This window comes from Coregonus clupeaformis, chromosome 17 (assembly GCF_020615455.1).
Source record: "Coregonus clupeaformis isolate EN_2021a chromosome 17, ASM2061545v1, whole genome shotgun sequence".
NCBI lineage: Eukaryota > Metazoa > Chordata > Actinopteri > Salmoniformes > Salmonidae > Coregonus > Coregonus clupeaformis.
Window position 1 is genome coordinate 36608031 of NC_059208.1, and position 14806 is coordinate 36622836.

Here is a 14806-nt window from a genome sequence, read left to right on the forward strand (position 1 = left end):
TAGACTGATTCACAGTCAGACCTGTAGGCAGCTCTGTCAATCTTACCCATTAATCACACCTTCACATACAAGATGCGTCACCATTCCCCAGCCCCCACAGGCAATTTTAAGGCCACGACAGTCTACCAGCCTACAGTTTTGGCCATTAAAAAGCGGAATATTTTACCACAGTCAAGGAGACGACTTCAAAATTCGAAAGATGCAAAGTTAAACTCATCAACGTTTCAGGGAAAACCTACAGTGCCAATAAAGTGCTGTTGAATCAAGACCTGAATGAACAAAGAATGGCATGATAACATGGCTTCTCTAAAGCCACATGGACCCTGGAGTATGGAGGCTGGAACCTGGGCTGGGCTGTGACCTACCTGGCGGTCTCCTTCCACTCAGTGGCGCTCCCGTCCCTGAAGGACAGCTCGTCCAACTCGGTGAACAGGTCATGGGGGACGTGCTCCACATCGTCATCCTCGGTACCCAGGATGAACTGCACCCGCTGGGAGGGCGTGTCTAGATGGGGGAGGCGGGGAGAGATAACAGGAGATATAGAGATGAGGAGAGTGTGGGAAGAGCAGGAGCCAAAGCTTAGCTTCTGAATGGAGTGCTGTGAATCCCTCTGCATTACAAAGAGTGGAATAATTAAATGTGGTGTGGTGGGAGTAGAAATAGGTAAATGTGAAAGAACAGAGCTAGAACTCAAGTCTGAGTGAATCAGCAAAACAATAACGTCAGAATTCCTGGAGCTAAATTCACCATTGGAAGAGGAATGGACATTGGATAGATTAAAAGAGCGAGAGAGTGAACGACAGTCAGACAATTCAATTTGTCATGTTGTGTTGCTACGAAGATAAACCAACAACCACACAAACCGAAATTGGATACATTGTAAACGCAGGTCCAACAAGGAAAAACTTAGCTTGATTTGTTTTTGCAAATAAGTACTTTTTTGGAGCATCTGATGACCTAACATGGCAAGTGATGAACATTAATTTCTCCGGTCCCTACTGTTGCGCTATGCTGTCAAATCCTCCCTCGTTTCTGGTTTGACCAGCTGTTTTCAGCAACTGATGTCACGGTTTCGGCCGAGGCTGCCTCTCTCCCTTGTTCGGGCAGGCTTCGGCGTTCGTCGTCTCCGGAATTCTAGCTGCCACCGATTGATGTTTCATGTTCGTTTGCTTTTGTCTGTTTGTTTCTACACCTGTTTCTGTTTTGTAGTAATTAGTGTCCTATAAGTTTCTCGTTGTGTTTGTCTTGTGTTGTGTGTGATTGTTACCGTCAGTCTGTGTATTGCTCGGTTGAGCGTTATTTTCTCCACTGTTTGCTGGAGCGTTCGTTGCACTTGTGTGTGCACTTATTTTCATCCTGACGCACCTGTTTGTGCGCATTGTCTTTTCGCCTTCGTGCGTATTTTGCTGTCAGGCTTATTTCGTCCTGTTGCCTGTGTTTAGGTAGGAATACAGCTTTTTGGAATTCAGTCTGCTTCCTGCGTTTGATTCCTACACCACACCTACAACACGACCTGACAGAATCACACACCTTACAGTATGGAATCAGCAGGAGCCGAAGCAGCACATTCAAGACTGGAAACCCAGGTTCGGGAACAGCAAGAGCAGCTCCTGCAGATGGGGGCCGCCCTGCAGGAGGTGATGACCACCCTCCGAGGCTGGGGTCCGCCTCCACCGCCAGCCGCCCTGCCAGCACCATCGGCCAGCCCACCCAGTCCAGCGCCGGAACCTCGCGGGAGTCCGACTATCTCTCCCGAGGTCCTACGACGGGACCGCAGCTGGGTGTCAGGGATTCCTGCTCCAGGTAGAGCTGTACCTGGCCACCGTACATCCGGCACCTTCAGGGCATGAGAGCGTGTCCGCCCTGATCTCCTGCCTGGCCGGGTAAAGCGTTGGAGTGGGCCAACGCGGAGTGGAGGAAGATCGACGCCACGACTATTACATACACCGAGTTCTCCCGCCGCTTTAGGGCGGTGTTCGGACCATCCCCGGAGGGGAAAGCGGCGGGGGAGCGTCTGGTCTTCCTCAGGCAGGGGAGGAGGAGTGCCCAGGAATTCGCACTCGATTCCGTACTCTAGCGGCAGATGCAGGGTGGAATGAGCGGGCCCTCATCGATCTATACCGATGTAGCCTCCAGAGAGGACGTCCGTCGGGAGCTGGCCTGTAGGGACACCAGTCTCACTTTCGACCAGCTGGTCGACATGTCAATCAGGTTAGATAACCTATTGGCTACCCGCGGACGTCCTGAGGGGGGTCCGTCCATTCCATCCTCCAGCGCATCCGAGCCGTGTCCTATGGAGCTCGGGGCGCTGGCGCTAGAGATAGGAGGAGTCGGCAGACTAGGGGGTCCATCCACTGCACCAACTGTGGTCGGGGGAGGACACACCGCGGCTAGGTGCTGGGGATGGCCTCCTAGGGGAGATGACGACAGGTCCCGCACTGGGGATTCCTTCCAGGTGAGTAGGCGCCCCACTCACCCAGAGCTCTCTGTTGCCCATTTCTGTATGCCTGTATGTTTTCCACAGGTAGCACCTCATGCCCAGCATAAGGCGCTGGTAGATTCAGGCGCAGCTGGGAATTTTATTGATAAAGAAGTTTTGTTTAGCGTTAGGGATTCCCCTCATTCCTGTTGATGTTCCTTTTCCCGTTCACGCCCTAGATAGTCGTCCGTTGGGTACGGGCTTGATCAGGGAGGTCACGGCGCCACTTAGGATGTGTGCGCAGGGGGATCATCAGGAGATGATTCAGCTGTTCCTGATTGACTCTCCTGCGTATCCGGTGGTGCTGGGCATGCCCTGGTTGAGTACCCATAACCCAGTGATTTCGTGGCAGGAGAGGGCTCTGATGGAGTGGTCTGCTCAGTGTGTGGGTAGATGTTTGGGCGTTTCCGTAGGGGCTACCTCGGTGGAGAGTCCAAACCAGGTGCCCGCATTGCACATTCCACCTGAGTATGGGGATTTGGCTATCGCGTTTAGTAAGGCGAGGGCGACGCGGTTGCCACCCCATAGGCAGGGGGGATTGTGCGATAAACCTTCAGGCAGGGAGCTGCGCTCCCACGGAGTCATGTGTATCCTCTGTCTCAGGAGGAGAAGAAAGCTATGGAGATTTACATAGACGAATCGCTGAGACAAGGATACATACGGCCGTCCACTTCCCCCGCGTCCTCGAGGTTTCTTTTTCGTGAAGAAGAAGGATGGTGGTTTGCGTCCGTGCATCGATTACCGTGGTCTCAATCAGATTACGGTGAAGTATAGTTATCCACTCCCGCTGATTGCGACCATGACTGAGTCGTTGCATGGGGCGCGTTTCTTCACGAAATTAGATCTCAGGAGCGCGTACAACTTGGTGCGCATCAAGAAGGATGATGAATGGAAAACAGCCTTTAGTACCACCTCGGGCCATTACGAGTATCTAGTCATGCCATACGGGTTGATGAATGCTCCGTCGGTTTTCCAATCATTTGTGGATGAGATCTTCAGGGACATGCAGGGACAGGGAGTCGTTGTGTACATAGATGACATTCTCGTGTACTCACCTACCCGTGTCGAGCATGTGGCCCTGGTGCGCAGAGTGTTGCGGAGGCTGGTGGAGCACGACCTGTATGTGAAGGCAGAGAAGTGTCTGTTTTTCCAGGAGTCTATCTCCTTTTTGGGGTATCAGTTGTCCGCGTCAGGGGTGAAGATGGAGGTAGACCGACGTCGGCCGTGCGTAATTGGCAAACACCAACCACTGTGAAAGAGGTGCAGCAGTTTTTGGGGTTTGCGAATTACTACCGGAGGTTTATCCGGGGTTTTGGGCAAGTGGCAGCTCCCATCACGTCTCTCTTGAAGGGGGGTCCGTGCGTCTGCAGTGGTCAGTCGAGGCGGACAGGGCGTTTGGGAGGCTGAAGGACCTGTTTACCTCGGCTCCGGTGCTGGCGCATCCGGATCCCTCTTTACCATTTCAGGTAGAGGTGGACGCGTCTGAGGCCGGTATTGGCGCCGTGCTTTCACAACGGTCAGGCGCGCCACCTAAACTCCGCCCCTGTGCCTTCTATTCCAAGAAGCTCAGCCCGGCGGAGCGAAATTATGACATAGGGGACAGGGAGCTGTTAGCTGTGGTACAGGCCCTTAAGGTGTGGAGGCACTGGCTTGAGGGGGCTCAACACCCTTTCCTCATTTTGACGGACCACCGTAACCTGGAGTACATCCGGGCAGCGAGGAGGCTGAACCCTCGGCAGGCTAGATGGAGTATGTTTTTGACCCGTTTCTCTTTTAAGATCACCTACATCCCTGGGTCACAAAACAGGAAGGCAGATGCGCTGTCTCGGCTGTATGACGGGGAGGAGAGGTTCGTGGAGCCCACTCCCATACTGCCGGAGTCGTGTCTAGTGGCACCGGTGGTGTGGGAGCTCGATTCTGAGCTCGAGCGGGCATTACGCACCGACCCTAGTCCACCACAATGCCCGGAGGGTCGGAAGTATGTTCCGCTCGAGTGTCGGGATCGATTGATCTATTGGGCTCACACGTCACCCTCCTCTGGACACCCGGGTATCGGCCGGACAGTGCACTGTCTTAGTGCCAAATATTGGTGGCCCACGTTGGCCAGGGATGTGAGGGTTTATGTTTCCTCCTGCTCGGTGTGCGCCCAGTGTAAGGCGCCTAGACATCTGCCTAGGGGTAAGTTACTGCCCCTGCCCGTTCCACAACGACCATGGTCCCACCTCTCGGTGGATTTTATAACTGACCTTCCCTCTCTCAAGGGAATACTACCATCCTGGTCGTTGTGGACCGGTTCTCTAAGGCCTGTCGTTTGCTCCCCATGCCGGGTCTTCCTACTGCCCTGCAGACCGCTGAAGCTATATTCACCCATGTGTTCCGGCACTACGGGGTGCCCGAGGACATTGTGGCTGACCGAGGTCCCCAATTCACCTCCAGAGTCTGGAGAGCTTTTATGGAGCGGTTGGGGGTCTCGGTGAGCCTCACCTCGAGTTACCACCCGGAGAGTAATGGGCAGGTGGAACGCGTTAACCAGGATGTGGGTAGGTTTCTCAGAACGTACTGCCGGGATCGGCCGGAGGAGTGGGCGAGATATGTGCCCTGGGCCGAGATGGCACAGAACTCTCTCCGCCACTCCTCCACCCAACTAACCCCTTTTCAGTGTGTTTTGGGGTACCAGCCGGTTCTGGCACCATGGCATGAGAGCCAGATCGAGGCCCCGCTGTGGATGAGTGGGTGCGGCGCTCGGAGGAGACGTGGGACGCTGCACACGTCCATCTGCAGCGTGCCATACGTCGACAGAAGACGAGCGCCGACCTACACCGCAGTGAGGGGCCAGTGTACGCACCTGGAGATCGAGTCTGGCTCTCTGCCAGAAACCTGCCCCTCCGCCTGCCCTGTCGGAAGCTGGGTCGGCGGTTTGTAGGGCCATTTAAAGTCCTGAGAAGGTTGAACGAGGTATGTTATAGATTACAGTTACCAGTTGAGTATAAGTGTATTAACCCCTCGTTCCATGTGTCCCTTCTCAGGCCGGTGGTAGCAGGCCCACTCCAAGAACATGAGATCTTGAGACCCCCCGGCCCCGTTGGACATCGAGGGGGTACCGGCGTACACCGTGAGATCCATCTTGGATTCTAGACGTCGGAGAGGGGGTCTTCAGTATCTAGTGGAGTGGGAGGGTACGGTCCGGAGGAGCGGTGCTGGGTGCCGAGGAGAGACATCTTGGACCCGTCGCTCCTGGACGGAATTCCATCGGGGGTATCCGACGCGCCCTGCGCCGCGGCCTCCGGGTCGTCCCCAAGGCCGGAGTCGGCGCGCGTCTGGAGCCGCCGCGTCAAGGGGGTACTGTCACGGTTTCGGCCGAGGCTGCCTCTCTCCTTGTTCGGGCAGGCTTCGGCGTTCGTCGTCTCCGGAATTCTAGCTGCCACCGATTGATGTTTCATGTTCGTTTGCTTTTGTCTGTTTGTTTCTACACCTGTTTCTGTTTTGTAGTAATTAGTGTCCTATAAGTTTCTCGTTGTGTTTGTCTTGTGTTGTGTGTGATTGTTACCGTCAGTCTGTGTATTGCTCGGTTGAGCGTTATTTTCTCCACTGTTTGCTGGAGCGTTCGTTGCACTTGTGTGTGCACTTATTTTCATCCTGACGCACCTGTTTGTGCGCATTGTCTTTTCGCCTTCGTGCGTATTTTGCTGTCAGGCTTATTTCGTCCTGTTGCCTGTGTTTAGGTAGGAATACAGCTTTTTGGAATTCAGTCTGCTTCCTGCGTTTGATTCCTACACCACACCTACAACACGACCTGACAACTGATATTTTTGAATTCGGTTGTCATATTGGCAGGTTTGCTAGCAACAAACTATTTAGCTAGCTTCTAGCCTAGCGTTTGATATGCAATGTGATCTCCTCGTATTTAAGTGTCGAGTGTCCTGACGAGAACACAAACTTTTCTAGCTATGCCAGGCAAAAAAAAATCGGTATGTATCCAAATGAATGTCAATAGAAAACAGCTTAAAAAAACGCAAATGCAGCTACTTTGCTGTTATTCTGGCTGCAGAGGTCGTGACTGTGTTAGCCATAGCTAGTTGGCTAGATAACAAGCAAGGGATAAGAACGTTGCAAGCAAGCATGGCAACGGAACATATAGAACGAACAACTGGATCGCGTCCATATACACAATATATACAAAAGTATGTGGAATCCCCTTCAAATTAGTGGATTCGGCTATTTCAGTCACACCCGTTGCTGACAGGTGTATAAAATCGAGCACACAGCTATGCAATCACCATAGACAAACATTGGCAGTAAATGGCCTTACTGAAGAGCTTAGTGACTTTCAACATGGCAAGTCAGTTTGTCAAATTCATGCCCTGCTACAGCTGCCCCGGTCAACTGTAATGCTGTTATTGTGAAGTGGAAAACATCTAGGAGCGGCTCAGCTTCATCTTTCTTTCTCATGGTCTGAGAGTCATTAGGTGCCTTTTGGCAAACTCCAAGCGGACTGTCATGTGCCTTTTACTGAGGAGTGGCTTCCGGCTGGCCACTCTACCATAAAAGCCTGATTGGTGGAGTGCTGCACAGATGGTTGTCCTTCTGTAAGGTTCTCCCATCTCAACAGAGGAACTCCAGAGCTCTGTCAGAGTGATCATCGGGTTGTTGGTCACCTCCCTGACCATGGCCCTTCTCCCCCGATTGCTCAGTTTGGCCGGGCGGCTAACTCTAGGAAGTGTCTTGGTGGTTCCAAACTTCTTCCATTTAAGAATAATGGAGGCCACTGTGTTCTTGGGGACCTTCAATGCTGCAGAACTTTTTTGGTACCATTCCCCAGATCTGTGCCTCGACACAATCCTGTCTCGGAGCTCTACAGACAATTATTTCGACCTCATGGCTTGGTTTTTGCTCTGACATGCACTGTCAACTGTGGGACCTTATATAGACAGATGTGTGCCTTTCCAAATCATGTCCAATCAATTGAATTTACGAGAGATGGACTCCTATCAAGTTGTAGAAACATCTCAAGGTTGATCAATGGAAACAGGATGCACCTGAGCTCAATTTCATGTATCATAGCAAAAGGTCTGAATACTTATGTATATAAGGTATTTCAGATTTTTATTTGTAATAAATGTGCAACATTTTCTAAAAACATGTATTGTGTGTAGAGTGCTGATTATTATGATTTTTAAAAATCCACTTTAGAATAAGGCTGTAACGTAACAAATTGTGGAAAAAGTCAAGGGGTCTGAATACTTTCCGAAGGCACTGTATGCTCCCAACAATTTAATGGGTGAAAATTGTTAACCTATTAAATTGTTGTCAGCAATTTTTTTCTGTTTTTACAAAGTTGACTATTCCTTTAGTCAGCACCTCTACTAACATTTCTAACAGTCAGCTCGTGCTTTTTACTGGACTTTAAGGTAGAAGTTAGTTACCATAAGTGGGGTCCTCCTCCTCGTGGTCCTCCTCCCGCTCCCGCCTCTTGTGGTGGTGTTTGTGGCCTCTGCGGTGGTGCCTGCGTTTGTTCTCCCGGCCCAGCGGCACATGGACCCCGACGTAGACCGCCCTGTGGCCTGAGACACATCACACCAAACCAGAGAGAGATTTACAGATGACCAGGTTCCATTTCCTGTGAATAACCTACTTAGACAGGAAAAGATACCATCACTTTTTTCAAATGTGTTTATTTCCATTGTTTGTTGGTTTCTTGCTCTGAAATGCAAATGTCCTAGTTTTCTGTGCCAATAGACTCTGGGAATAATTAAAACAAGACGTAAGAGAAGGGGAGAAGGGAAAGGAAAAGACAAGAGAAAGACATGAGTCTAACAGATGGATATACAAAGAAAAAGAGATGAAAGCGATAGAGATAGAGTAGAAGGTGAGAGGGATATAGTGTTTGAGAGGGATAAAGAGAGACAAAAATACAAGAAACAAAACAGGGGAAAGGAGAGGGATAATGGAGAGAGAGAGAGAGAGAGAGAGAGAGAGAGAGAGAGAATGACAAACTACAGAGAGAGAGAGGACAGGCACAGGCCTGGGGAATACAGTACATGTGGTAATGATGTTATTTGCTAGCTGCGTTCTCCAGACGTGAGCCGCAATGACACTTCCTTTAAAACCCTCTCCTCTCTCTGCCTTGTTCCCAGGAGAAGGACCACAGAGGATTGGTTTCAATAACAACTGGCTCACTGCCAGCTCTGTTTCTAAAATAAATATAACTCAAATATCGCCCGCTTCCTGGAAAAACCTTGTATCTCAGTTTTTGTTTATTTAGATTTTTCTACATAAATTGAAAGTAGTCATTTTCATGACACACACATTGACCTCTAATAAAAAGTGACTCATCATACTGATTTGTATGACCATAGACTGACCATTTAGTACTCTCTTGGTCAACCATACAGTGTACTTTACTGCAAGCTTCAATATCATGCCATTGGAAGTCCTTCTTTTGAAATTGAAACCAAAGCTCTACACTAATTTGGGAAAATCGTGGGGGTTTTTGTGTGTTTTTTTTTTATATAGCCGGATATTCCAACCAGCACCACAGAGTATCCAGCTGGACTTGAATAAAGCTGTACATGACAATTACATTTGCCATATGTCTGTGGGCTCATTTCTGCCTGGCTAATGAACGTACCCTTCTGGAAAGCTGCAGGTGAGGAGAGCCAGGCTGGGGCTGGCTTTAATCTGCCAAGGCCCCCTGAGAAACAAAACCAGCAACACCTGTTCTTTCTATTCACAGCACGTATCTAGGCCTATAATGTGGACAGGAATCATCCACACAGAGACAGAAAAACAGGCATCTAGACACAACAGTAACAAAGGCAGGTACACAAACTGGTACATACACACAGGCTGACTGGAACCAGGGTTGGGTTCAATTCCATTTAAATTCGATGCAATTGACTGAATTGAGCCAATTCAACTGGCACACCATTTCTCCAACACATTGCACACAGGAATGAACACACAGGCATAGACATACACAATGGTACAGTAAGTTGGTAGGGCTGTATGGACTAAGAAAGAAGCCTAGACTAGACTTACTTTCCAGGTCTTCCGTCTCATAGTTGGTGTGGGTGGTTGAGCTGGTCTTCCCAAGGTCGATGATGGCCTCCTCGTCTAGACCCTAAGAGAGAGAGATGGAAAGAGATGTTAGGCCTTTAATGGACCAATAAACTGATAGTTGAAACCATGACAGAGCCAGAGGCGTATAAAGATGACATTATAAGACCGCCAGACTGGCATCACAGCACATCCAGCCATTAGTCTAGGTTTACCACCGAAATCACCAACAAGATGGATGTCTGTCTGATATTCATGGGGAACAACAGCTTTTGGTGCCTTTGCAGAGAACAAGCTGCTTTGACACACAGAGCATTTCAGTGTGTTTAAATTGGTTTCAGGATTCAGGAATATCAGCCTATTATCATGTATTGTCTTCGGGAATAAGCCTATTTGACAGTATTCCTGCACCTGAGCTAGGAAATGTTAGCCTGATCTACCATCCTGAACACTGCACTCTCGTTTCACTTCATTTAACAGAATCCGTGTAGCAAAACAGAATACTGTACGCTCGTGAGATCAGGATGGTCATACGAGGCTAGATTCATATTTTTCCATCCTCTGGAGGAAAGGTAATGGTACTTTATCACAAGGAAGTTCCAGCGAGTCTTTGTTGTGAGATACACTTGGGCCCTCAAATTCAAATCTGGACCTCGAAGCCAGTTCTACTGCTTATTTAAAAAAATCCCCTCTAATCAGGGACTGATTTAGAGCCCAAACACCAGGTGGGAGTAATTAATTAATTAATTATCAGGTAGAACAGAAACCCAGCAAGCTCCGGAACTTGTAGGGTAAGATTTGAATACCCATACACAAGGGGGTTAGGCATATATGTGACTTGTTTCAGGAAACTAGGCGTATGTCGTGCATCACTACTTCACAGGAGAGGCATTTGAACATAAACATTTTTTTTTAAATCAAAATGCATTTTTTGGCAGAAATGCCTTCTGGAACATGTGAACTATCATGTGCCTTAATAACAAACTTGTATTCCATCTGTAAATACAAATATAATGGTTAAATTACGAGCCTAGTTGGTTTAGCCACGGAAAAAGACTGGTACCTTCCCACTAGCCACGATTGGCTGAGATAATGGTTGGGCTGGACATGCTGGGAGATGAGTTTGGATTGGTCTGCCATGTAGCATGCTTCTGTCTATAACGTGAGCTGCTCAGTATGTGTTGATAATCCTTTCTACCACAGCTTTTTTGAAAGATATAACGTTAGCCATCGAGAACTGCAAAAGTTTTGCTACTTTTCTCAACAACATTGATGCCATGAATTTAACAGGCACTATCGACAGATCAGTTGGAAAAAGTTGCGATGGGCTACTTTTTGCACACGCCACGGAGTGACTTGACACAATGCTGGATTTAAATGGTTCCAGTCTGCCATGAAGCATTCATCCACGTATACGGGTAAGAGTCTAGCTACATTTTCAGATATTATACGTTTCTAATTTTGTCAGAAAGTTGTTTTCATTGCTAGTTATAGCCTACTGTTAGCTAGCTAGCTAACATTGAACCTAGTTGGTTAGCTTTAGCTACCTGCAGATTCATACTACAGCTATGACAATCTGTTTGTATTGGTAGTAGCATGAGTTGGGATTATGCCAGTTCATTGTTTAGCTAGCTAGCTATCTAGCTACATGTCTAAACAAAAGAGTCCACTTCGCCAGATGATTACATGACCCATCAAGTTAGCCAGGTGTGTCTGGGGGTGATTATGGCAATATATTGTATTTCATGAACATGTGTACATGTCTAGACAATAGTGACCCATCCACTTAGCTAGATGTGACTGAAGGCCGGTTATAGCATTTCTTTCACATGACCCAACAATTTGGACAAGTGTGTCTGGGTAAGTGTCATCGAATAATTATAAAATATTTTTATCTGGACACTTTCCGTTTTTAATATTGCTACTATTCAAGTAACCATTTCACTGTACTGTTTACACTTTCTGTATCCTGTGCATGTGACAAATAAACTTAGATTTTAATTTGATATAGTGTGTGTTTACCAGAGACGGTAATATGAAGAACAACATGACCTGCACCAAAGTCAGATTAGGATATAGGCCAAGGACTAGATAAAGTGTATTTTTACCTGGAGTTTTTCCTTATTGTAGGCTACTACTTTTACCACTTTTAGTCTTGAAATCTTTGGTTGTTTACTACACTACTCATTCTGTTTAGCACATGGCCTCACATGTGAATCCTTAAAGAGATGGATGGGGCTAAAGCTTAAGAGGATGTGAACGATGCTTAATGGGTGTAAACAAAGAAGAGCTCTCCGGTAGGTGTACCAAAACATTCAAGGGCCATTTTCTCAAAAGTGGGGTTACAAGTTTATCAACTTTCAAAGCAGAATTACTTTCCCATTGTTCCTCAACTGCAGTGTATGGGATACCATTTTCTAGCTCTGAGTCTCTACTTTTATACAATGTAAAAAACACAATTTCTAATTTTGCTACATAGGACCGAATCCAGGTGGTGGGTCACATATCTGCTTTAATTATTCCTCATGGACCTGTACTGGTACAGTACTAGCATAAGGTAACATAAACCACAGTATGACTACAGTAAGTAAGTAGATGTATTATTTTGTAATAAATGTACTGATGCAAGGACGCAAAATGGTGTCCCAGAAATGGGGCAATTTAATAATAAAGTTTATTTGTTAAGGGACAGTTTCAAACATTGACACATTGGATTAGGCCTATCAACAGTCAGGGCATTGCACCACCATGCTTAAAGGACAATCTCTATTTTGGGATGTAAATGGCATGCTATAGAAGTGTACAGACACTTTTTATGTGATTTCACTTGGTTTTGAGAAACTTACCCTACCAGCGACTGTCACGATCGTCAAACACAGTGGACCAAGGCGCAGCGTGATATGCGAACATACTTTTATTTGATGTACCACACATGAACAAAACGATACGTGAAGTCCTTGGTTTACAACACAAAACCAACACGGAACAAGATCCCACAAAACACTGTGGAAAACAGGCTGCCTAAGTATGGTTCCCAATCAGAGACAACAAGCAACAGCTGACACTCGTTGCCTCTGATTGAGAACCACCCCGGCCAACACAGAAACACATGAGCTAGATAAAGAACCTAGAACACAAATACATAGAAACTACACACCCTGGCTCAACATAACAGAGTCCCAGAGCCAGGGCGTGACAGTACCCCCCTAAGGCGCGGACTGCGACCACGCCAAACATAAACCCGAACAGGGAGGGCCGGGTGGGCATTCCTCCTCGGAGGCGGTTCCGGCTCCGGGCTTGACCACCACCCTCCAACAATCCCCCCGTAGCGCCCCTGGTCCGGTCTGGCCCCGCTGGCTGGAGCTGGACATCGGTGGAGCGGATTGCTTAGGCTCCGATGTGGAGCAGCTGACCGGTACCTGACCAGGCACCGGTGACCCAGGCACGGGCCGGACCGGGCTGACGATGCGCACCACAGGCTTGGTGCGGGGAGCAGGAATGGGCCGGACCGGGCTGACGACGTGCACCCCTGGCTTGGTGCGGGGAGCAGGAACGGGCCGGACCGGGCTGGCGACGCACACCATAGGCTTGGTGCGGGGAGCAGGAACAGGCCGGGCCGGGCTGGCGACGCGCACCCCTGGCTTGGTGCGGGGAGCAGGAACAGGCCGGGCTGGCGACGCGCACCATTGGCTTGGTGCGGGGAGCAGGAACAGGCCGGACCGGGCTGGCGACGCGCACCATTGGCTTGGTGCGGGGAGCAGGAACAGGCCGGGCCGGGCTGGCGACGCGCACCATTGGCTTGGTGCGGGGAGCAGGAACAGGCCGGGCCGGGCTGGCGACGTGCACCATTGGCTTGGTGCGGGGAGCAGGAACAGGCCGGGCCGGGCTGGCGACGCGCACCGTCGGCTTGGTGCGAGAGGCAGGAACAGGCCGGACCGGGCTGGCGACGCGCATCACAGGCTTGGTGCGATGGACAGGAACAGGCCGGACCGCACTGGGAACACACACCACTGGCCTTACCCGGGGATCAGGAACGGGCCGGACCGGACTGGCAACACACCTCAGTACCTCTCGCCGTGCCTCTACATTTTCCTTCCCTCTACTCGCCAATGGCTCCCGTAACCCGGTGGCCTTCTCTCCTCGTCCACTAACTCGCCCCTTATCTGCCTCCAGCAGCCCCGTCGTCCACGGTGTGAGCCCCCCCCTAAACATTTATTGGGCTTGTCTCTCCCCCGTGGATATGGCCTCCATGGCTCTCGCCAGACTCTCCATCCTCTGCTCCCAAGTCCAACCTATCTCCTCCTCACGCTGCTTGACCCAGTCGAGGTGGACATCCGCTAAAGTTACCTCCGGCGTGTACTCCTGGACACGCTGCTTGGTCCAGTATTGGTGGGATCTTCTGTCACGATCGTCAAACACAGTGGACCAAGGCGCAGCGTGATATGCGAACATACTTTAATTTGATGTACCACACACGAACAAAACAACAAAACGATATGTGAAGTCCTTGGTTTACAACACAAAACCAACAAGGAACAAGATCCCACAAAACACTGTGGAAAACAGGCTGCCTAAGTATGGTTCCTAATCAGAGACAACAAGCAACAGCTGACACTCGTTGCCTCTGATTGAGAACCACCCCGGCCAACACAGAAACACATGAGCTAGATAAAGAACCTAGAACACAAATACATAGAAACTACACACCCTGGCTCAACATAACAGAGTCCCAGAGCCAGGGCGTGACAGCGACAGACCTCCTCAGGCTCATTCGGCAGAATGTGGGCATGCAGAAAACATGAACAAAGCTCCAAAAACACACAATAACGTCCTTTTAAAAACAGCAAAGCTCCCAGTATAGTGATGCAGATGTTGTACACATGAAATTGTGTCATTTACGCAATGTTATATTCTGTTGGATTTGAGCAATACTTTTTAGTGCACAAGCATGTCCGTGTTTTCATCAAAAGACGGTCCTTTAAGCTTGCCCAATTTTGCAGCATCAGTCCCTAGATGGACTTTTAAATAATATAATATTAACCAGCACTGTCAGCAATGCTCAGCAACTGACTTTGAACTGGGAGTTGCAGACATCAGTCCAAATATGGGCTTTAAAATAATATAATATTAACCTGAGACTCAGCGATATGTTGGTGTGAGCAGCAACGCAGATATTCAGATGAGCGCGATGCAACACTTTGATCTCACACAGGCACACAGAGTATCTGCACATGTGCATGGGTGCGCTTCACGCTGCTACAACGTGATAAC

General features: G+C 49.1%; 1 protein-coding gene across 4 annotated transcripts in view; it reads right to left on the reverse strand.

The window, feature by feature from the left end:
* LOC121586329 (sodium bicarbonate cotransporter 3-like) overlaps positions 1-14806 on the reverse strand; it is a 117036-nt gene that overhangs the window by 38613 nt on the left and 63617 nt on the right. For all 4 annotated transcript variants that reach the window (XM_045226313.1, XM_045226314.1, XM_045226311.1 and 1 more), the window contains exons 2-4: positions 9518-9599; positions 7903-8040; positions 366-504 (exon numbers count right to left, since the gene is read on the reverse strand). In XM_045226313.1, coding sequence (XP_045082248.1) covers positions 366-504; positions 7903-8040; positions 9518-9599 — 359 coding nt within the window. The remainder of the gene's footprint in view (positions 1-365; positions 505-7902; positions 8041-9517; positions 9600-14806) is intronic.